Consider the following 23,508-nt stretch of genomic DNA (forward strand, 5'->3'; position numbering starts at 1 on the left):
TCCCCCGCGCTCGCACCGCGGCCATCCCGCACCCAGCGCGGCCGCGGGAGCCCCCGCGCCGCCCCCGCCATGGGCCCGGCCCCGCAGCCGCGCTGAGAGGAGGGGGCCCCCACAACCGGAGCCTCCCCGCCGCCCCTCGCCCGCCTTTCCCCCCCTTCCCTCCCGCCCGCCCGCCCCATCCCTCTTGGCTCGGCTCCGCTCCGCGCAGCGCGGACAGCCCCGCGCACCATGCGGGGGCCGCGGCGCCGCGGTGGCCTCTGATGGCCGCGGGGCGCAGGCGGCTGCGGCGGCCCCGCGCGGCGCTCGGCGGCCCCGGGAGGCGGCGGCGGCGGCGGCCGGAGCCCTGAGGGGGCCGCGGGGCCCGGAGCGGGCTGCGGGGGCTGCCGCTGCCGGGGGCTCGCTCTGAGCGGGGCTCGCCCCGCGCCGCCCGCTGCGCAGCGGGAGGAGGAGGAGGAGGAGGAGGAGGAGGAGGAGGCGGAGGAAGAAGAAGAAGGAGGAGGAGGAGGAGGAGGAGGAGGACCGGCGCGGTGCCCGCCGCCTGCCCCCGCCGCCCTGCCTGCGCGGGCGTGCGCGGCTCGGCCGCAGCGGAGCGCGGGGCTCCGGCGGGCGCTGCGCGGCCCCCCCCCGCCCCGCCGGGCTGGATATGTGGATGCTCACGTGAAGATGGATGTGGCCATCGGGCTGCTGGGGCTGCTCACGGTTCTGCTGGAGGGCAGCTCCGGCCAAGGGGTCTACGGTGAGTCCCGGGGCGCCGCGTGACCTTGTCGCGACTGTCGCCGGGGCGGAAGGGCGGGGGGGGGGGGGCTAGGCGGGGGGGGGAAGGTGGGGGCTGGGGGCGAGCGGCGTGGCCCCGCTGCGCGCCGCGGGAGCCGGCGGAGGCAGAGCGGAGGCAGCGCCGTTGCCATGAGACGCTGACATTTCACGGCGAAAACCGGGCCGGGGGGCGGGGGGGGGGGGGGGGGCGGCGGCATTCGGGGGTGGGGGGCCGCGGCCGGTCCCGGGCCGCGCTGGAGCGGGTGGGCGCCGCCTCCGCGGGGGCTCCGCGGCCGCCGCACTTGTTACCGGCGGCGCTGCCGAAGCGCGGCCGCGGAGCCAGGGGCGGGGGCGAAGGAGCCGCGAACTTCCCGGGGCTCCGCCGGGGGCGCGCGGACCCCGCGGGCGGGCGGCTCCGCTCCCCCCCCCACCCCGGCCCCGCTGCCCCCCGCCCGTGACTTGCACATCGCCCGCTCCGCTGCCCCTTCTCCGCGCTCTTGTTGTTGCTTCCCCTTCGGCCCCGCGCCCTCGAGGCGGCCCCGGTTGGGCCGTGCCCGGAGCGCAGCGGCGGAGCCGGGATGCTGCCCGGTGTGCCCCGGTGCCGGCGATGCTCCGGTTCTGTCCCTGCTCCGGCCGCGGTGTGGCCGGTCCCGGTGATGGCCGGGCCGTGGTAATGCTTCGGTACCAGTGATGCCTCGGTTCCGGTGATGTCCCAGCCCCGGTGATGCCCCGGTTGTGGCGATGCCCTGGCCCCGGTGATGCCCCGGTTCTGGAGATGCCCCCGTTCTGACAGTGCTGCGTCCCTGGTGATGCCCCGGTTGTGCCGATGTCTCGGTGATGCCCCGGTTCTGGCAGCGCCCCGTTCCCGGTGATGCCCCGGTTCCGGTGATGCCTGGTTCCCGGTGATGCCCCATTCCCGGTGATGCCCCATTCCCGGTGATGCCCCATTCCCGGTGATACCTCGTTCCCGGTGCTGCCCCGGCTGTGGCGCTGCCCCCGCCGCGCTGCCCCGTTCCCGGTGATGCCCCGTTCCCGGTGATGCCCCGGTTCCGGTGATGCCCCGGTTCTGGCAATGCCCCGTTCCCGGTGATGCCTCCGCTGTGACCATTCCCCTTTCCCGGTCATACCCCGTTCCCGGTGCTGCCCCGGCCGTGACGCCTCCCCCGCTGCACTGCCCCGTTCCCGGCGCTGCCCGTTCCCGTTGCTGCCCCATTCCCGGCTCTGCCCCGTTCCCGGTGCTGCCCGTTCCCGGTTCCCGGTGCCGCCGTGCGGGGCGCGGGGGGTTATGTAAGCGGCGCGGCGGGGCTCGGCGGCGGTGCGGGGCCGCCGGCAGCTCCGGCACCCGGGGCTGAGCCAGGAGCTCTCCGAACCTCCCGGCAAACGCTCGGCGTGGCATCCGCTCCTCCGAGCCCGTCCGCTGCTCCCACACTTCCCACGCCGGGAACGGAGCCTCGCTTAGACGCTCACCCCCCCTTTTATTTATTTATTTTATTTATTTATGAAAAATTATTTTTTTCCCCCTCCTTAATTTTTACAAAATGGGGACGTGACCGAGGGGCCGCGCTCCTGGCGGGGGGCTGGTGCGGAGCTCGGCGCTGGCTCCGCGCCTCCCCCCGGCACACAGGCACATATTGTTGGATGCTCTGGAATAGCAGCGGCCGCCGCGAATAGGAGAGGGCTTGTTCGGCAAGGAGAGAGCGGTGGGGGTTGGAGGGAGGAGATGCGGGCTCAGCTCCGGGCCGTGGTTTTGGAGTTTTGGCGCTGCCGCCGCCGCTGCTGCTTTCTCCTCCTGATTTAGGTTAAGGTTGGTGAGAGGGGGGGGGGGGAGCGCTGGGAGCTCAAAGCCGCGTGCGGCCGGTTTGCGTTCCAAGAGAGTCGCCCCGGGAATTTGGGCGTCTTCGCTGACTACTGAAGGTCGGCTCGAGAACGTGGACTGAAAATAAAGATAAAAACAAAAAATTTTCCAAGCCCCGGGGTGTGCCCGCAGCCCCCGAGGAGCCTGCTGGGTGCAGCAGGGCCATTTTGGGAAAGGAGGATTGCCGGTAGATTATCCAAAGTGAGCCCCAGCTTTGGAGACAGAGAGAGAGAGAGAGGGGGAACCCGCTTGGATCTGCTTGCTTTGGTGGAAAAAAAAAAAAATCGCTTTGTGGGATTTTAACAAGTTTTTTTGGGGTTTTTATTGGAGAATTCCAGAGCCTCTCGGCTCTGCTCGGGAGCGTGGTGCTGCCGGGGAGGTGTCTCGCCGTGTTAACACTTGTTCCTTGTTCCTGCGCTCCTCCGGGAGCGGGCACGGCTCCAGAGCCTCTCCCGTGAGGAAGGTGGCGAGGGGGAAAGGAGCAGCCTGGAATCCATCCCCGCGCTCCCTGTTGATATTCCCAGCCCCGCAGGTGGCTCAGACCCATCCCTCGGGCTCCGGCTTCTCCTCCCTGGCTCATCCCACCTGGCCTTGGCACGGCTCTCCCGGGCTGGTTTTCCAGCCCTGGATGCTCCCGCGGCTCCGGCACCGCCCCGCGCCCACCCAAAGAGCTGCTCCGCCGCCTTGGGATGCGGAATAAATCCCCCCGTTTGCCGATTCCCAGTTCATCCAGAGCTCCAGATGGATGTGCCGTGCTCTCTGGCTGGGCAGCACCTCCCTAACTTCCCTCTGCTCCATCGGAATGAGAAAACTGGGATGGAAAACCGGGAAACCAGGAGAACTGGGAGCAGGGCAGGCCCAGCCCTGCCCCCGTGCCACGTTGTGCTTCCTCAGGGGGATGGGGGAGAGCAGAAATCCTTGGGAATTCCTGCGATTCCTCATCTCTCCCGGTTTTCCGGGGGAACGACCCGAGATCTGCGTGGCCGCGCGTTTCCTGCCCTTTCAGCAGTGCACGGCTCGCGCTGTTAATAAAGCAGAAAACGTGGGGAATTCGGGACTCGGTGGTTTTCCTTTCACCCAACTCCCAATTTCCAGAGGGAAAAAACTGGCTCAGTGACGAGGCCGACGTGGGCACGGAGAGCTCCGAGCGCCTCAGAGGCTGCAGAGGGGAAAAAAAAAATGGGAATTTTGGGAGAGTGGAGAAGGGATTTTGGGGGTTTGTTCCTTGGCTGAGGGGCTCAGCAGGGACTTGGGATTCTGTTTGGTGGCGTGTGGAGTGAGGAAGAGCCAAGAGAATTCCTGGGATGGGAACCTGGAGTGCCTGAGTGCTTCCAGGGGAAAAAATCCTGGGAATGGAGGGGGGGACGTGGCTGGAGTGAGGCTCGGGTGGGGTGACAATCCCGGCCGTGCTGGACAGGAATATTCTCGGGAGTATCAGTGGCAAAGCCAACGCTTCCTGAGGCAGGGAAGCGGATTCCAAGCGGTCACAGGAATCTGGGAGCAGCTGTGGGATCCGCTGGGTGGGATCCCATTGTGGGATCCACTGGAGCTCCCACAGGGGTTGGAGATCCTGGGTCACTGGGCTGGGGTTTTTCCAGCTTTGTGAGTGGTTTATTTTATTTTAGGAAATTTTTTTCCATGATTTCATCTGGAATTAAGCAGAGCAGAGCCCCCTGGGAACACCAGGGGTGACAGAGGGAGGGTGACAGTGACATTTCCTGCTTTAACCCACCTCCTGCAGCAGTGGATAACGTCAGGACGGCTCGGAATTCCTCCTGGAATCACAAATCCTGGAATGAGCGTTGACCGTTCGCAGGGATATCAGAGCCTTCCTGAGGCTCTGCACCAAATCCGGATGTGCAAAATTTTGGGAGGAGCACCCACAGCCTTGGGAACAACGAGACTTCCAGGTGTTTTCCCATTGGGAACAATGAGAATTCCAAGTGTTTTCCCATTGGGAACAATGAGACTTCCAGGCGTTTTCCCACTGGGAACAAAGACTTCCAGGCGTTTTCCCACTGGGAACAAAGACTTCCAGGTGTTTTCCCACTGGGAACAAAGACTTCCAGGCACTTTCACATTGGAAACAAGGAGACTTCCAGGAGTTTTCCCATTGGGAAAAGTGAAACTTCCAAGTGTTTTCCTATTGGGAACAACGAGACTTCCAGGCATTTTCCCATTGGGAATAATGAGAATTCCAAGTGTTCTCCCATTGGGAACAACAAAACTTCCAGGCGTTTTCCCATTGGGAAAAACGAGACTTCCAAGTGTTTTCCTATTGGGAGCAACGAGACTTCCAGGCATTTTCCCATTGGGAACAATGAGAATTCCAGGCATTTTCCCACTGGGAACAATGAGAATTCCAGATGTTTTCCCATTGCTGCTTCCAAATGCCAGGAACTGAAGGTATTTAAGGGTGTTAAATCCCAGGGAAATCGTCCTGGTTGATCCAAGCCCCAAACGTCATCCCACGGCCTCAAACCCTCGTCGCAGCTGCAGGTTTTCCAAAGAATCAAGCTGGAATTTGGCATCCCAAAGCTTGGAGCTGCCCCTTTTTCCCGGGAGCCAGCTGGACTGGGAGCTCCTTGGATCCAAGGGGAGGTTGGAACAGGAGGTGTTGGGAAAGATCTGGGAAAGATTTGGGAAAAGGGGAAAGGATGGTTCCCCGGAGCTCAGATCCCAGAGGGATTAAGGAGAGCTGCCTTTGGAGCTGGGAGTGGCCTCTGACCTCTTTCCCAACATTTTTATGGATGGAGCGGGCGGATTGGAAGGAAGAGAGGAGGGATGGGAAAATCAAATCACTCGGAGGGACGGGGTTGGGTCGTTAGAAGGGCTGGGTCCGTGTTGGGAAAACTCTGGATCAGCAGCCACGGAAAACTCTGGATCAGCGGTCCCAGAGGGAGGATATTTCCATGGGGAATATTTCCTGGGGGATATTTCCGTGGGTGAATTCCAGCGTTGTCTGTGGCCCTTTAACCCCACACAATTCCCGATTTTGTTCCAGGGAGGCTTTCCTGGGAACAGGGTGGGAATTATGCGCCGCCACCTCCTCCAGCTCCTGCTCCAGGAGTTCTGCGGGATCCTTGGGAATTCTAACTCTTCCCTGAGCCCTGGACAAGGATCTCCTCCTCCTCCCTCATCCAGGGATTTCTGGGATGAGCTTCAGCTCCGTGTGGAGTGGGGGAGAATCCATGGATAGCCAAGGGATTGGGATGGACTCAGCTCCCATGGATTGGGTTGCGAGGAACTGGGAATTCCAGAATTCCAGGGATTAGGGAACGCTGCGGGTTCAGGGCTTGGTTGATCCCCAGGTGAGGATTTGGGGTTCACGTCGAGGTTTCAATCTGATTTAAGCTCGGTAAATCTGCGGGATTTAAGCTGAGCCTAAACTTCCCTGAGGTTTGGTGCATCCCAGGATGTGTGGAGAGCTCCAAGGATCCTCCTGGAATTCCGGGAGTTTCCTCCCACAGACTGCAGAACGCTGCCTTTGATTCCACGGGAGGGAATTTTTTGGGGGGGAAAAAGGGGGATTTTGGGAGCCTGGTCACAGGCTGGATGTTTGGGATGCTGCTGCTCCATCACCCTTCCCTCAAATCCCGAGTCAAATCCCATCCCCTCATCAGCTCCTTGATGTTTTTATAGCCCCTCTTCCCAATTCCGAGCCCCGTCTGCATCCAGAGGAATTGTTTCCCGCCTTTTCCAGGAATAATCTCCTCTCCAAAAACAGCTGGGAATGGAGGGCACTCGCTTGGCTCTCCTCAGACGGATTTGGAATTTTCGGGCTCCTCTGGGATGAGGAATTTGGGTTTTATTTTCCAAGATGTGGGATCCAGGTTGTCCATGAGATTCCTCCTTCCGTGGAATCTTGAAGGATCAAGGCTTGAAATTCCTCACAGGTTCCTGGTTTTTTTGGGTGGTTTTTTTTTTGGGATATCAGGGAAAATTTCTTCTCCCAGAGGGCGCAGGGCACTGAATAGGGAATGGTCACATTCCTGAGGCTGCCAGAATTCCGGGAATATTTGGAAAACACTCCCAATTCCTGGCACCAGGGAGATCTTGAGGGCCCTTGGGAAGGATTTTTCCCAAGGATTTTCAGCTGGGAAGTGAAGGGAGCTGGAATGTGCCTGGTTGGGAGTGGGAGCTGCAGGGAATTGGGATGGTTTGGATGATCCATTCCAACCTTTTGGGAAGGATGATCCAACCTGAGGAAATTCCCAAATCGTGGAATATGAAATATTGGATATGAAATAAATAAATAAATAAAAAAATAGGGAGAGAATTTCTTTGTTGTGCTCCAGGTTTTTTTCTGCGGGATTTGAGTGATGGTCCTGGAGGAGATTTTGTGGGGCTGGAGGGAAGTTCTGCTCCTTTGGATGGATTGATGGAATTCCAGGGAATCTGGGAGAAAAAAGGGGGATTTTTAAGGAATTTGGAGTCTCCGGGATGAGGCTGATTTAGGATTACCTGAGGGGAAAACGTAGGATTTGGGATAAATTGCGATTTCCAGGAATTATCCCAAGTGGACGAGAGAGCTTTGGAAAAAACGGGAACGTGCCGGGAATGATTCTTCTCTGGGAATTCGGTGTTTTTATTTTTCCCGCACGTTGTAAAGCAGCAGAGAACTTTCAAACCCGAGGAGCTTCACTTCCAAAACTGTCACAACACCGAGCTGTTCTCCAGTTCCTCAGAAAAATCGGGAATTCACGGAATACGTCAGCCGTTGGAATTTGTCCTTTTCCTTTTTTTCTTGCTGCAACAAAAGTTTGGTGGGAGGAGAGGGAAGGATGGAGCCGCGTCTCGGGTGGGTGAGGAACGAGCTGCTCCCCAATCCAACAGGAGAAATCCTGGGGAATTTTCCATGAAAAGAAAAGGAAAATTCCAGGAATTTTCCAGGAATTCCTGGATTTTTTTATATTTTTTTTAACCAGGCTCTGCACCTGGCGTGGGGCAGGAAGGGAGATGGAGATTTTTGGGAATTTGGGTTTATTTGGGATGAGGAAGGCTGGGTTTGCTCCTTGGCCTGGTTCCTGATCCAGGCTGGGCTCTATTAAAATAAATTTATTGTATTTGGACACCAATTAATTAATTAATTATCAGGTAATTAATGTCACCTGGCTGTGGGTGCTGCCAGAGCTGGAATTTTTGGGATTTTCCTGTGCAGAGCCAGGTGCTGGATTTGATCCTTGTGGGATCTTTGACCAGGGCTTCATGATCTCAGCCGGGCTCTATCAACTCCAAATTTGTTTTATTTTGGCGCCAATCAATTAATTATCCGTTAATTAATGTCATGTGGCTGTAGGTGCAGCTGGAGTTGGAATTTTGGAGATTTTCCTGCGCAGGGCCAGGTGCTGGATTTGATCCTTGTGGGATTTTTGACCAGAGGTTCATGATCTTAGGTGGACTCTATCAAGCCTAAATTTGTTTCATTGCGACACCGATTAATTGATTATCAGGTAATTAATTTCAGTTGGCTGTGGGTGCTGCCGGAGCTGGAATCTTTGGGATTTCCAGGAGTGGGGTTTGATCCTTGTGGGTTCTTTGCAACTCAGGATATTCCCTGATTCCATGAGTGGTTTGTGCCAGCAGCACACGGGACTGAAATGAGGAATTCCAAAGTGTTTTCCAAACTTATGGGGGTGGGATTTATCCCGGGTTGGTATCCGTGGATTCCAGTGGGAACCTCCAGGCAGTGCCAGCTCTTTTCCAGGTGCAGAATTCCACACGCCAGCACATCCCAGCCAGGCTGAAGAACAACAACAAAAAAAAAGACGGAAAAACCCCCAAAATATTTAAAAAAAATAAAAAATACGAAGGAAAAAGAATTAAAATATTTTAAAAAATAAAAACATGAAGGAAAAAAAAAATCCCCCCCTGGAATGGTTTGGGTTGGGAAGGGATTTTAAATCCCATCCCATTCCCACAACTTTTCCCTATCCCAGCTTGCTCCAAGCTCCGTGGGTGCTAATTGGAGCTCGTTAGTTTAATTAAACTATTTTTTTTTTTACCTTATAGCAAAGCTTAGCTTTACCTCAGGCTCCAAAACCCCCGGAATTTTCCTGCTGGGATCTCGATCCCGAGAAAACGAACATTTTTTGCCCACAGCTACTCCGTGTTCCACAAAAAAAAAAAAAAAAAAATCGCTCAAAATTCAAAATTCTGGGTTTTATTTATTTTTTTTTTTTTTAGAAGTGCAGTGTCAATAGCCTGGAAGCAAAACTCCCATCTGGAGAAATTCCAATGGGATTTCTCCTCTGGGTTTTCCCACCTCCCCTAAGAGCCCTTCCCTGCGTGTGCCGAGGGAATGGAACCCCTGAATAAATTTGTAGGGATTCTGGGAAGTTTGTAGGAATGAAGGCAGGAATTAAAGGAGGGTGTTCAAGGAATAAACGGGATCCTCCTTTTCTGGATTTGCTGGGAAAGCTCAGGAATTCTTCACTCCTGGGTGGGGGTTTTTTTGGGAGGAATGGAGGGTTGGGGCGTTGGGGGATTTGTGGATGGGATGAACTGGTGAATCCTGGATAAACCAAGGAATGTTTTCTTTATCCACACTCTGCAGTTGGATGTTTGGGTCAGGAAAAATTGGATGGGTGGGAGAATCCGTGTCTGGAGAAGGCCTGGAAGGGACAGGACACAGGGAATGGCTTTAGGCTGGAAAGGAGGAGGTTTAGGTTGGATATTGGGAAGGAATTCCTGGCTGGGCTGGAATTCCCAAATTTGCTGTGGCTGCCCCTGGATCCCTGGAAATCTCCAGGGCCAGGTTGGACATTGGGATTTAGAGAATCCTGGGATAGTGGGAAATGTCTCTGGATTGGAATGAGATGAGCCTTTCCAGCCGCATTGGATGTCCTCAAAGTCCTGATCCGAAGGAATTCCAATGGAATTTGGAGGTTTTCTCCGCCTGGAGAGTCCTCACTGGGAAAATATTGGAGGCTTGAGGATGATTTGGTGATCCCTGAGCTGTGGCCATGGATGGGGAATGGTTGGGAATTTCCTCTGCTCCAGGTCCGCGTATTGATCTTTTTTTTTTAATGAAAAATGATATCAGGATCCTTTGGGAAAAGTGGGAAGGAGGTGGTGGGTTCGGATTGGGAATGTGGGAATGTTTGGGAGCACTTTGGGATTCATTTCAGCTGGAATGGGAAGGGGAGTTGGGAGATGGAGATTTGTGGAGCTGGGAATGGGGATCATTCCTTGGGGAGGGACTGGGGACAAAGGATGGAGGGACAGGACACAGAAAATGGCTTCAAACTGGGAAAAGGGAGATTTGGATGGGATATTGGGAATTGGGAATTCCTGGCTGGGCTGGAATTCCCAGATTTGCTGTGGCTGCCCCTGGATCCCCGGCAGTGCCCAAGGCCGGGCTGGACACCTGGGATAATGGGTGATGTCCCTGCCCATCCAGGGCGGGATTTAGAATCCCTTCCAACTTCCAAGGAAATCACCCCCCTCCCCCCCTCAGGATTATCCAAACATCTCCAGTTATTCCGTGTGCTGGGGGAGAAGGAACTGCCCCTCTCAGATTTTTGGGAATGAGTCAAAAACCAGGGAAGGCCGAATGCTGGAAAATGGCGTCGGAGCTCCCGCTGGGCCGGGATTTTTGGGAGAGGAGGAGCTGGTGGGTGGGAAAACAGAAATCCTGGCCGTGGTTGTTTAATGTCCTCGTTAATTGTCCTGGGGATTAATTGATCTGCAGGGTTGGGAGAAGAGAGCAAAGCTCTTGGATTTCGGAACCTTCCAAAATCCTCATCCGTGGCGATTGGAGCCAAAGATTCCCGTTCTGCCTGAGCTGCTCCAAATCCAAATCCTCCCCCATTTCCAGCTGCTCTGTCCTTTCCCTCTCCCTTCCCAATTCCCCATCCCCCCTTTTTGCAGGTCCTGCATCATTTCCCCCCAAAAAAATCCAGTAAAAAAATCCCTGGAATTCAGATTTCCAAGAGTTTTCCGGTCATTTTTTGCTGAGGCGGAGCTGCTTCCCACAGGGATGAGGGGTCTGGGTTTGGCTGAGGATGGGACCCAAATTTAAATCTGGGCCAGGCTGCAGAGCGAAATTCCTCAAAAATATCCCTAAAAACCCTCAGAGGGGAGCAAAGCCCCGCTCTGAGATGCAGGAAAGGAGAGGAAATTCCAGGTGGATCCTAAATTGAAACCCCAAAAGCAAATCCCAAAGGGAATTATTTCCCGACATCTCCCAGAGTGGTTTTAGCTCGCAGGGATCAGGGAAGAGATCCCAAAAAATCCAAGTTGTTTTAGAGTTTTTTTTTTTGTCTTTCATCCTTTTAGAGCCCCTGACATTCCTGCAGGATCAGGTGTGGATGTCCCTGGGATGTTTTCCTTATCCCTGCCCCGATTTTGGGCTTTTTTTGGACATCTCTAAAGCCCCAAACTCTTCCAGTCACTCCCAAAACCCCACGGAGGTGCCCAGAGGAGGGAAAATTCAGGAAAGTTTTTTTTCCGCAGGCCCAGGATTCTGTCAAATTCCAACATCAGCACATGGAAAAAAGTAGATTTGTTTTTTTTTTCCCCCGGAAAGAGAAGTGTTGGATAGGATTGGAACAACCTGGAATAGCGCAAGTGCCCCTGGGCAGGGCAGGGATGAAGCTTGAGATCCCTTCCAATCCAAACCATTCCAGAATCCTGGGATTCAAAAAAAAAAAAAAAGTAGACATTTTTCCATAAAATTATTTGGGAATATCCCCAGCACCAACCACCCAGGACCCAAATCTGTTTCCCACATTCTATCCCAAATTCCCACCTCTCCCTCTGCTCGAGTTTCAAAGGATTTCTTTGATGTTTTGAGGAGAATTCCAAGGAAAATCCCGGCACCACCATCCTTTGATTCCCACTTCATTCCTCCGTAATCCTCATTTTCCCCTCCCCATAACAAGGCACCGAGCTGACAAATCCACATTTTCTTTAAATTCCCAATTTCTCGGCATTTTTCCTCAAAATAAAAGCGGGAATCGTTTCCCAGCACCTCCTGGAAATTCCCCTGGAGTTGGGCAGCTCAGAGCCGATGGAATTCCCATTAAAACGAGCCCCCTGAATTTTCCATGAAATCCAAATGATCCTTTAATGCTTCTTACAGTAATTAATCATCCCTCTCCTTTTGTTGGGATTTTTTTTTCCCCCCCTCTTAAACTCAATCCAACCACGGATGTTTCCTCAGGACGTGCTAATTACCGTGATGGTTATTCATTGTTTTCCATGGGCAGAAATCCTTGGAATCTGTGCCAGGAGCTGAGATCCCACTGGGCCAGGTGATGCGCAAACCCACCCTAAAGGGCTTTGGAGGCCGAGGAAATCTGGATCCAAGGGAAAAGGAAAACAAACCAAAAAAAAGGGAAAACAGCTTTAATTTTCACTCCCTGCTAAAGGCCTTTAATCCTTGGAATTCCCAGTTTCTCCCATTCCAATCCCAATATAAATATTCCCGTCGCATCCTCCTCTGAAATGAGGGAATCGCCCTTCTCTTCCCACAATTTGAGGGTTTTAAAGCTCCGGGAATTCTGAGTTTCCCTGGATGTGAAGGCCCAAGGTCAGCCAACCTCTGGAGCATCCAGAAAACCCAGGTCCAGGCATAAAAATCCTTTATTCCAGCCGATCCATGAAAATCCCTGGGCGGTGCGGTTTGTCAGGGAATTTTAGGAACGTTTGGATGTGGAATAACAACCTCCCAATGAGGAGTTAATTAAAGATGGAATTTTCTGGTGAGGGAACATGCCATTCCCGCTCTCAGGGAGCTGCTGGAGAGAAATCAGCCCTGAGAGGATCTCGATTCCATGTGGGATTTTGGAATCCTTAAGGTGGGAAAAGCCCTCCAAGGTCAAGTCCAACCATTCCCAGCACTGCCAATGCCACACCCACGTGGATTTTAAATCCCACCAGCGATGGGCACTCCAAACCTCCCTGGGCACTTCCAAGGCCTGAGCGCCCTTTCCATGGGGAAATTCCTGCTGCTGCCCACCCTGAGCCTCCCCTGGCCCAGCCTGAGGCCGTTCCCTCTCCTCCTGTCCCTGTTCCCTGGGAAAAGATCCCAAAATCCCAGCTCAATACAAACTTGCAAGAGCTGATCTCGAATTAACTCCAAAGAGAAACTTTTTTTCCGACAGGATCTGAGAGATTCCAGGGATTGGATCTGTTTGGGAATGCTGGAGGTGTTTTAAAAAGTTTAGGAGCAGCGACCAAAATTCCTGCAGGAAAATCCACGATGTCCCATTCCAGCTCCGGCACTTCCACTGTCCCAGGCTGCTCCAAGCCCAATGTCCAACCCGGCCTTGGGCACTGCCAGGGATCCAGGGGCAGCCACAGCAAATCTGGGAATTCCAGCCCAGCCAGGAATTCCCAATTCCCAATATCCCACCCAAATCTCCCCTTTTCCAGCTCAAAGCCATTCCCTGTGTCCTGTCCCTCCATCCCTTGTCCCCAGTCCCTCTCCAGCTCTCCTGGAGCCCCTTCAGGCCCTGCCGGGGGCTCTGAGCTCTCCCTGGATTTTTCCCTTCTCCAGGTGAACATTTCCAGCTCTTGGAGCAGCTCCGTGGTCTCCTCTGGACTCGCTCCAGCAGCTTAAAAAATAAAAAAATCTTTTTTACTCACCAAAAAATCCTTATTTAGTTTTTATTAATATTAAAAAATATTCTATAAGAGAGTTTATCCATTCAAAACGCATCATTCCCATATCCAAGGGCGGCGGACCAAAATAAACAGGAGAAGGTTTGTCCAATGTTTTTTTTCCCCCTCTCCTTTGGATCTGGCCGTGAGGGCCGAGTTCAGCTCTGGCTTTATTTTATTTTATTAAATTGATCCTGAAGAATTCATCCCTGTGGATCAAACCACATCCGAGGAAAAGGGGGGAAAAGAAACCCACGGAAACTTGGAGAAGTGTGAGATTTTTCCTCATTAAAACGTTGTGGTCGTCTCCACATTTTCGTTCGGGGTTTTTGCGTATTTAACGAAGCCATTGAAGCAAAGCACAGCCAGATAAATGTTTTCGGGTTGAGCAAGGACCACCCGGAAACACCCCGTTGCTATTCCAACAAAATCCGAAAAACCCAGCAGTGAAAACAAAACCGTTTTGCTTCGGCTTGGCTTAAACCATTTTTTTTTTTTCTCCCCGTTTCGTTTTGGCAGGCGAACAACGATATAAAAAAAAAAATGAAATAAAATAAAATAAATCAGTGTTTGCCCAGAACTGGGTCAAAAAGAGATTAAATTAAATTATTTCTGGGCCATCCAGCGGCAGCAGGAAGAGCTGAGCGTCCTCCTCGTGCGGGACTCCCGATGGTTTAATTCCCTGTTCTGTGGAGCCGGGAGAGGGAAAGGGGGAGATTTGTGGGAATTTACAGCAGGAATTTCTTCCTGGACAGGCGGGAAGTGGCCAGGGAGGTTTGGAGTGCCCATCCCTGGAGGTGTCCAGGGAATTCCCGGGGGTGGCACCCAGAGCTCTGGGCTGGGGACAGGGTGGGCACCGGGCACAGCTGGGACTCGGTGACCCTGGAGGGCTTTTCCAAGCTCAGGGATTTTGGGATTAAGAATTGAGGCTGGATGAAGCGTGGCACAAGGAGCAGTCCCAGAGCTGCTGGGGTTCAGCTGGAGGAACGTGGTGCTGCTCCAGGATCTCATTCCATAAAACCACGGGATGGTGCGGGTTGGGAAGAGACTTGGGAAGGTCATCCAGGGACCGAGCAGGGACAACTTCCACTTGTCCCAAGTGGATCCAAGTCTCTCCAACCTGGCATTGGACATTTCCAGGGGCAGCCACAGCAAATCTGGGAATTCCAGCCCAGCCAGGAATTCCTAATTCCCAATATCCCACCTAAATCTCCCCCTTTTTCCATCTAAAAGCCATTCCCTGTGTCCTGCCCCTCCATCCCTTGTCCCCAGTCCCTCTCCAGCTCTCCTGGAGCCCCTTTAGGTACCCTCACCTCTCCCTGGAGCTTCTCCTCTCCAGGGGAACATTCCCAGCTCTCCCAGCCCGCCTCCAGCACAGCTCCATGGATTCCTCTGGATCACTCCAGCAGCTCCATGTTGAGAGGGGCAGAATTCCTCCTTTCCCTCTTCCCACGCTGGGGGATCATCCCAAGGAACGGAGGATTCCATTCTGAGGCACCTCCAATCCTTCTCCTCATCCCTGAGCCGTTTTCCGGCTCGTCCCAATTTTAGGGAATGTTCTGCTTCGGGCTGGAAGCGCCATCTTGGATGAAAACCTGGATTTTTCCATGCGGGGAGGGAAGGTTTGGCCACATCCCAGCATTGATCAGCTCCAAGCTTTCCCAGAGGAGTTGGAATACAAGTGGAGCTGTCGGGAGCTTTTCTTGGGGTGAACAACTTCCATGCGGAGGATTTCTAAACAAGGAAAGGAAATTTTTTTCCTGAAGGAAAAATCCTCATCCCTTTCCCCGGGATGTTTATGGGTTTATTTTGCATCCAATGGGTTCCGGCTGATTTGTGGCGAGAGGAAAATCCAATCAAATCCCAACTTTTGTGGGTGAAGTGATGGATCCGTGTCTCTTCGGCTTGCTGCATTCCCGTTTTTTTTTGTTGTTATTTTTTTTTTTTCCAGAGGAGAATTTTTCCTTGGCACTGCTGAGCTCTTGAACAGCAGAACCAATCCCAGTTATTTTGGGGATGAGCCCAGGAACGTTTGGAGGATCTCAGATCCTGACTGGAATGCTGAATCCAGCATTGATCCTTATCTTTGCTTAGGAACGTGCCCTCCTCTCCACGAACGGCAATTTTTCCATGGATTGTGGGGGTTGCTGGGAATTGCGAATTCCTCTTGGATCAGGAGTGTGTGTGTGGTTGCATTCCAAATTATCTTCTGCAGGGATTATGGATCAGGATAACTCTTTAAAAAGTGGGGAAAAAAAATCCCCTTTTCCGTGCCTGTGTCGTTCCCCTTTGCAGCCAAGGATTTCCATGCCTGGAAAAAAAAATGGATATAAAACAATTTTTCCCCATGCCTGGAAAAATATGGATATAAAACAGTTCCTCCCCTTTCAACGGAGCTGGGAATGTAAATATTTGGGAATAGCTTGGCTCTGCTCCGGTGCTGGAATCTGGGAGCAGAGGGAATGCTGTGGGTTTTTTTGGGAATAATTAAGGCTGGAGCTGCTGAGGGCCCTTTCTGTGGGATCAGCCCCACTTTGGGATTGGTGCCAGAGGGGTGGGATGAGCCGGGAATGTGCTGGGAGGTGGAATTGCTCTTCCGTGCTCCTGTTTTATTCCCAATTTTCCCTCTGCAGCGTGGAATTGTGAGGGGATGGATTCGTGGGAATCCTCCTGGCAGTGCCAGGAGCTGCTCCAACGCAGAGGTGAAAGTTTGGGAAGGAATTCCAGCTCCCTTGGATCGTGGAATTATAGGATGGTTTGGGATGGGAGGGATCTTAAATCCCATCCACTTCCACCCCTTTTCCACGGGCAGGGACACTCCCACTATCCCAGTGTGCTCCAACCTGGACTCGGACAATTCCAGGGATCCAGGGGCAGCCACAGCTTCTCTGGGAATTCCATCCCAGCCCCTCATCGCCCTGATTTTTTTTAAGGAATTATGACAGCTGGGAAAAATATTCTTGGAAACTGGAATGTTGTTATTGCAACCTCTGGAAAACGGAATTGAATCCGGGCTAGGACAGACTGGATAAAAACGCCGACGGATGCACGGCACGGAAATCCTGGATTTTTCCAAGGGGTTGTTGTGAATTAACTGCTTTTATCTGATAGAAACTGCTTGGCGTGGATTTGTCCATCCGGCCTTTTCGGGTTTTTTTATGGAGCATCCCAAGCAGGAAAACAGGGGAGGAACTGGAGGCGCAAACAGGATTTTGGGAAACAAAATCCCCACGATTTTCCTTCCCGGCTTTCCACGGACCTCCAAATCCGACCCATGCTCCTCCGGGAGAGATTCCCCTCTCTGTTTATCCCTTCCCTCTTTTCCATATGGATTTTTCCCGGGGATTTAAATTGCAAATCGCAGCTGCGGCAGCAGGTCTTGAACTCTGCAGTAGCTGGGAGCTGCTTCCAAAGGCGTTGGATTCTTCCCTGTTCCCTTGGATTCTCCCAAGTCCCTTCTCCCGCCATCCCCAATATCCTCAGGACGTTTCCCACCACAGAAAAACGGGAATCGTGGAATGATTTCCACTCAGGATCATCCAAGTGTTCGAGGCTAGCTGAAAATCCTGAAGGATTTAATCCCAAATTTGGGATTTGTAGGGATAATATTTCACAGGGAATAATCCACCTCAAAATCCCGATATTTGGAAAAACAAGGAATCTGCTCTTGAATCCGTTTTTCCCGTTGCTGATGCGCAGGGAAAATGCTGGAATGCCGAGGTTGCTCTCCTGAGGTTCCCTCTCTGGAAATTTATGGAGAACGGAAGCGGAATCCGACAGGAGAATGGATGGATCAGCTCCAGTGGAAGCCATGGATGGTTGAGCCAGCTCAGCCATCCATGGGGAATTGATCATTCCATGAATTCCTGGCTCCGACGTGTCCGTGAGGAGAAGATCCCTGTCCAAAGGAAGTTTTCTCCATGTTTTGGTTGCTTCTTCCATGATATTTTATTCTGGCATTGGGTTTATTTTGGAATGGGAAGGGTTTATTCTGGAATGTGAAGGAGCTCCGGGCAGTCTCTTCCCAAAAAAATCCCGGCTGCTGGCAGTCAGGAATGCTCCTGGAGATTTGCTCCCTTTGGAATGCTGGTCTCCCTGTGGGATGTGCCCATGGGAGGCTGCCTGGACTCTTCTCCATCAGCACCAAATCCAAGGAATTCTTGCTCATCCCGGGGCTCCCGTTCCCAGCCTCTCCTCATCCAGGTGGATTTGGGATGATTGGGGATGGATGGGAGAGGATCCTTGTTGGGATGGCTTCGATCTCTCCTGGCCTTGGCTTATCCAGGTAGGAAAACCAGCAGGAGGTTCCTGGAGAGGGAATTTTTCCCCATTTCTGTGGTAGGAAAAGGTCTGGGGAAGCTCAGAGTGAGTGGAGCTGCAGCATCCCAAAATCCCTGTTCCCACTGGGGGCTGGAAGTTGGAAAACTCGTTTGCATCCTAATGATTCTGGGGAAGGAAGGGCTGGGAAAAATAATCGTGCCATGGAGCAGGAGGAGGGAATTGAGCATGGGATCGTGGAACGGGTTGGTGGGAAGGGATAAATTCCAGCTCATTCCCATGGGCAGGGACAACTCTCACTATCCCAAGTGGATCCAAGACCCAACGTCCAACCTGGCCTTGGGCGCTGCCAGGGATCCAGGGGCAGCCACAGCAAATCTGGGAATCCCAGCCCAGCCAGGAATTCCCAATTCCCAATCTCCCACCCAAATCTCCCCTTTTCCCAATCTGAAGCCGTTCCCTGTGTCCTGTCCCTCCATCCCTTGTCCCCAGTCCCTCTCCAGCTCTCCTGGAGCCCCTTCAGGCCCTGCCAGGGGCTCTGAGCTCTCCCTGGAGCTTCTCCTCTCCAGGGGAACATTCCCAGCTCTCCCAGCCCGGCTCCAGAGCCCTGGGATCAACTCTGTGGCTTCCTGCAGATCCATTCCCACAGCCCCACATCTTTGTTGTGCCGAGGGCCCAGAGGCGGATGCAGAATTCCAGGTGGGAATTCAGGAGGACGCAGCAGGGGCCGAATCCCTTCCCTTGACCTCAGGTTTCTCCCAACATCCCCAAATCCATTTTTTCCAGGGCTGTTTTCCATCCATTCTCCACCCAACCAGTTTGTGCTTGGAATTCCTCTTTCCCAGGCCCTTCCCTTTGGCCTCATCCCGATCCCAATCCTCAGGAATTTTTCCCACAGGCAAACCCACAATCCAGTTTTCGCCCAAAGCTGCTCCTCAGCCCCTCCAAAAGCGGCAGATCCAGACCCAGAGGGCTCTTCCCGACTGGAATAAAAAAACCCGGGAATATGCAGCAGCTGACGTTGGAATGAGCCAAAACGTTTCATTTTTTTTCCGTCCCTCTCAGCACTTTTTGTGCTGGGCTCAGCCCCGTGGGCATTGCTGACTCCACCAGGATTTCGCTGCTCCGTGCTGCTGGAAAAGCTTTCCCGGAATTTCTCTTGGAGCTGTGCTGTTTTTTTGGGATTGCTGGAGGGGTGGGAAGCTCTGGTCACCCCAAATCACGGTGGGTTGGCTTTGTAAGCTTTGCTGGAATTAATTATTATTTATGTTATTTTAATTGGTTTTAATTATCTGCATCGTCTGTGCAGAAAATTGGGATTGGTGCCCGTGAATTGGGATTGATGTCCAGGCAGAGTTTAATTCATGGAATTATTTGGGTTGGAATTGCCATGGAAATTCCACGGGCAGGGACAACTTCCACCATCCCAGGTTGCTCCAAGCCCCATCCAACCTGTCCTAAATCCATGAATTCTCCAGGATTTCTGTTACCCGGGAACATTTAATTTTATTCTTCCCATCACATTTGGGATTTCTCCTTCACCCCATGCCCTGCACTCTCCCAAGATCTTTCCTAGATTATTTTTTTTTTCCATGGATTTGTCCATCCAGCCTTTTTTTTACGGACCATCCAAGCAGGAAATCCAGGAGGTGCAAACAGAACCATCCCCCCCCCTTGTTCATTCCCCAATTTCCACCCACAAAACTCGCTCCAAGCTCCGAGATGCTCCGAGAGAAGGAGCTGAGAAAATGAGGTTGGACCCCAAGCGACCGCCCAACCTCTTCCCATCCCTCTAATGCCGGCATGGAACGGCTCTGATCCGGAATTTTAATGGAATTTTCCCCTGGAGAGCCCACTAAGAGGCACTTTTCCCTCTCCCGACGGCCACCGGCGGGGCCAGGGGTGCTGATGGTGCAGAAAAGCTTCATTAACCACGGGAAGTTTAATTGCTCCTGAAGTGCCGGCCGCATTCCCAGATTTCCCCGCGGCCTGGATGATCCGTGTGCTGTTCCCAGCGATGGCAGGTTGGAAATGCGCTGGGTTACTTGCAGTTATCTGGCCCAAATTCCAGTTTCTCTTTTGGCGCTGAATTCCCCAAATTTTGCTGGAGCTCTGAGTTTCCTGGCACAAATTCCAGAGTGACACGTTTGGTACTGCATTCCTAAAATTTTGCTGGAGCTCCGACTTTCCTGGCCCAAATTCCAGTGGCTCATTTGGTGCTGCAATCCCAAAGTTTTCTGCTGGAGCTCCAATTTCCCTGGCCCAAATTCCAGCGGGGTAATTTTGGTGCTGAATTCCCAAAATTTTGCGGGAGCTCCGAGATCCTTGGCTAAAATTCCAGAGTGGCCCTTGAGGTGCTGCATGCCCAAAATTTTCTGCTGGAGCTCTGAGTCCTGTAGCCCAAATTCCAGTCACCCATTTGGTCCTGAATTCCCAAAAAATTTTGCTGGAGCTCTAAGTTTCCTGGCCTGAATTCCAGAGTGACATTTGGTGCTGAATTCCCAAAATTTTGCTGGAGCTTTTAGTTTCCTGGCCCAAATTCCAGAGACCCATTTGGTGCTGCATTCCCAAAATTTTGCTGGAGCTCTGAGTTCCCTGGCCAGAATTCCAGAGTGGCCCTTGAGGTGCTGAATTCCCAAAGTTATGCTGGAGATCTGAGTCCTGTAGCCCAAATTCCAGTGACCCATTTGGTCCTGAATTCCCAAAAAGTATTGCTGGAGCTCCAAGTTCCCTGGCCCAAATTCCAGAGTGACACATTTGGTGCTGAATTCCCAAAATTTTCTGCTGGAATTCTGGGTTTCCTAGCCTGAATTCCAGTGGCCCATTTGGTGCTGCATTCCCAAAAAGTTTTGCTGGAGCTCCGAGTTCCCTGGCCCAAATTCCAGTGGCTCATTTGGTGCTGCATTCCCAAAAAGTTTTGCTGGAGCTCCAATTTCCCTGGCCCAAATTCCAGTGGCCCTTCAGGTGCTACATTCCCAGAAAGCTTTACTGGAGCTGGGAATTTCCTGGCCCAAATTCCAGTGGCCCATTTGGTGCTGAATTCCCAATTTTTTTTTTTTTGCTGGAGCTGGGACTTCCCTGGCAGCCAAACTGCTCCTCCTTGGCAGAGGGAAGAGAGGCCTGGGAGTTTGAAAAAATGCGAATTCGGATTGTTGAGGAGCAAAGTCCTGTGGAAGATGCTTAAGGAATTTTGGGAATTCAAACTGTGACTGGAGATTTTAGCTGCAGGTGGATGAGGGAGTGCTCTGAGCGTGTGGGGCTGTTCCATCTGAAATCCCGATTTTTCTTGGCCAAAGCAGCCGGGAATGGAGCCCAGCTTGATTTATTCCGGTGGCAAAAGGAGCTCAGGATCCAGGTCCTGATTTTTTTTTTTTTGTTGTGGATTTAATTTGGTGGAGTGATAAATCAATCCTGATCCCGAGGATTTGTGCCCTTGGAAGGCGACCCGGTGTGAGTGAGTGAATAATCCTGGGAATGTTGATGAAGTCGGCTTTGACCCTGAGTCGGTGCAGCGATCCCTGACACCTGGATATCATGGAAAAGCGGAATAAACTTCAGGATTTGGAAATGGAGCCGGGCTGGGAGAGCTGGGAATGTTCACCTGGAGAAGAGAAGGATCCAGGGAGACTTTGGAGCCTAAAGGGGCTCTGGGAGAGCTGGAGAGGGAATTGGGACAAGGGATGGAGGGACAGCACACAGGGAATGGCTTCACATGGATAGAGAGGAAATTTAGGTTGGATCTTGGGAAGGAATTCCTGGCTGGGCTGGAATTCCCAGATTTGCTGTGGCTGCCCCTGGATCCCTGGAATTGCCCAAGGGCAGGTTGGACATTGGGGCTTGGAGCAGCCTGGGACAGTGGGAGGTGTCCCTGCCCATGGAAAAGGGTGGGCTGAGATGATTTTTAAGGTCCCTTCCATCCCAAACTCTTCCTGGAGTCCGGATTTATCCGTTTTCCTGAGGTATGTGATGGTGGGAACAGGAGGAGAAGCAATCCCAGCCCCAGATGGATTCTGCGGGATTTTCCTGCTCACGGGAATAATCCACTCCCTGTCTTTGAACCATCCCTGCAGGGGGAGGATTTGTATCCAACCCATCCCATCAGAAATTCCTTTGGGAGCAAAGGTTTTTGGCCACTGGGGCATTTTGGGCGGGTCCAGCCCTTTCCATATTGTCCCTCCTGGAATTGGCTCCGCAGGGAAGTGCAGGATGAGGAGCTGGAGGGGATCCTGCAGCAGTTTGAGGCTCCTCCAGCTCCACAGGGAATATTTTTCCAGGGATTTGGCCTAGAAGCCGGTGGAAGACCAAGAGATCTTTGGGCAGTGCCTTGAGGGATCTCTGCAGAGACTCCCTGTAGGATTCTCCTCTTCCTCAGGATTGTCAGGAATCCTTTAGGTTGGAAAACTCCTCCAAGATCAAGTTCCAACCGTTCCCAGCGCAGATGAGGCCCCCGTGTCCCCAAAGTGTCACATCCACAGGGATTTAAATCCCTCCAGGAATGGGGATTCCACCTCTCCCCTGGGCAGCTGTGCCAGGGCTGGACGAACCTTTCCAGGAAGGAATATTCCCTAAAATCCCATCTAAACTTCTTCTCCTCCTGTCCCTGTTCCCTGGGAGCAGATCCTGATTTCTCCCTGGGATCCACAAGGTCTCCTCTGATAATTTGGGGACCTTCTAATTGGGAGCTGCTCGAGGCATGGAAGCCACGGGTGGTTCTTTCTTTCTGCAGCATTCCCAGAATCCCAAAAATCCGTGGAATGGTTTTTCCCTGGTTCAGGAGAAGCAGCTGCAGAGGAAGGGCTGAGGGATTTGCTGTGGGAAATTAATGGAATCATGGAATATCCTGAGTAGGAAGAGACCTCCAAGGATCATCCAGTCCAACTCCTGGGCTGCTTCATCCTGGTCCAGGCACATTCCTGGAGGTGGGAACAGGAGAAGGTTCAAATCCTGGAATGCTTTGGGTAGGAAGGGACCTCAAATCCCATGGAGCCAAATTCCATCCCCACCTTCCACCATCCCAGAATGCTCCAACCTGGCCTCGGACACTTCCAGGGATGGAGCAGCCACAGCTTTTCTAGCTGGAACTGCTGGGAAGTTCTCCTGATGTTCCTCAGCTCATCCCTCTGGGTTTGGGACCTCTGGGAACGCAGGGAATTCTTCAGGAACTGCTGGGAAGTTCTCCTGATGTTCCTCAGCTCATCCCTCTGGGTTTGGGACCTCTGGCAATGCAGGGAATTCTTCAGGAAGCACAGGGAATTCTCCAGGAAAAGATGATGTTTGGTAGAACTTCTCCACCCAAGCTCTGAGGTCCTCAAGTGTCTCCTCCTCGTTGTCACCCCGGGGGTTTTGTGGCAGGAGAACTGGAATTACCTGAGGCCATAAATCCCCCCAAAATAAATCCTATAAACCAAGCTGTTTCTGGAATAATTCCTTCGGGAATGTCCCACTTGGAGGTCCAACTTTTCCCAGGGCCTGGGTGACCCTCCGGGCTCATTTGTCGTTTCTCTGTCCCCTTCCCTCGGGGCCTGGCGCCGTCTCCAGCCCGGTTCTGCCTCCTTGAGCTTGGATTATTTGGTTTTAGGCCTGGGCTTAAGTGCAAACTCACGGGGCTGGGTGTGGGACTTTTAAAAGGGATTTTTAAAGGAGATTTTTAAAAGGGATTTTTAAAAGGGTTTTTAAAAAGGGTTTTAAAAGGAGATTTCCGAAAAGGGTTTTTTAAAAGGGTTTTTAAAAGGGTTTTAAAGGAGATTTTTAAAAGGGTTTTTTAGAAGGGTTTTTAAAGGAGATTTTTAAAAGGGTTTTTAAAAGGGTTTTTAAAGGAGATTTTTAAAAGGATTTTTAAAAGAGATTTTTAAAGGAGATTTTTAAAAGGGTTTTTTAAAAAGGGTTTTTAAAAAGGGTTTCTAAAGGAGATTTTCTAAAGGAGATTTTTAAAAGAGATTTTGAAAAAGGTTTTTAAAGGAGATTTTTTTAAGGGTTTTTTAAAAGGGATTTTTAAAAGGCTTTTAAAAGGAGGT

General features: G+C 52.5%; 1 protein-coding gene across 1 annotated transcript in view; it reads left to right on the forward strand.

Annotated features, from left to right (window-relative positions):
* Positions 1-615: 615 nt before the first annotated feature.
* MDGA2 (MAM domain containing glycosylphosphatidylinositol anchor 2) overlaps positions 616-23,508 on the forward strand; it is a 217,856-nt gene continuing 194,963 nt past the window's right edge. Inside the window, exon 1 of the mRNA XM_066189190.1 lies at positions 616-736. Coding sequence (XP_066045287.1) covers positions 664-736 — 73 coding nt within the window. The 5' untranslated portion in view covers positions 616-663. The remainder of the gene's footprint in view (positions 737-23,508) is intronic.

This window comes from Chamaea fasciata, unplaced genomic scaffold (assembly GCF_029207755.1).
Source record: "Chamaea fasciata isolate MVZ Bird 193981 ecotype frontalis unplaced genomic scaffold, bChaFas1.0.hap1 SCAF_7, whole genome shotgun sequence".
Lineage (NCBI taxonomy): Eukaryota > Metazoa > Chordata > Aves > Passeriformes > Sylviidae > Chamaea > Chamaea fasciata.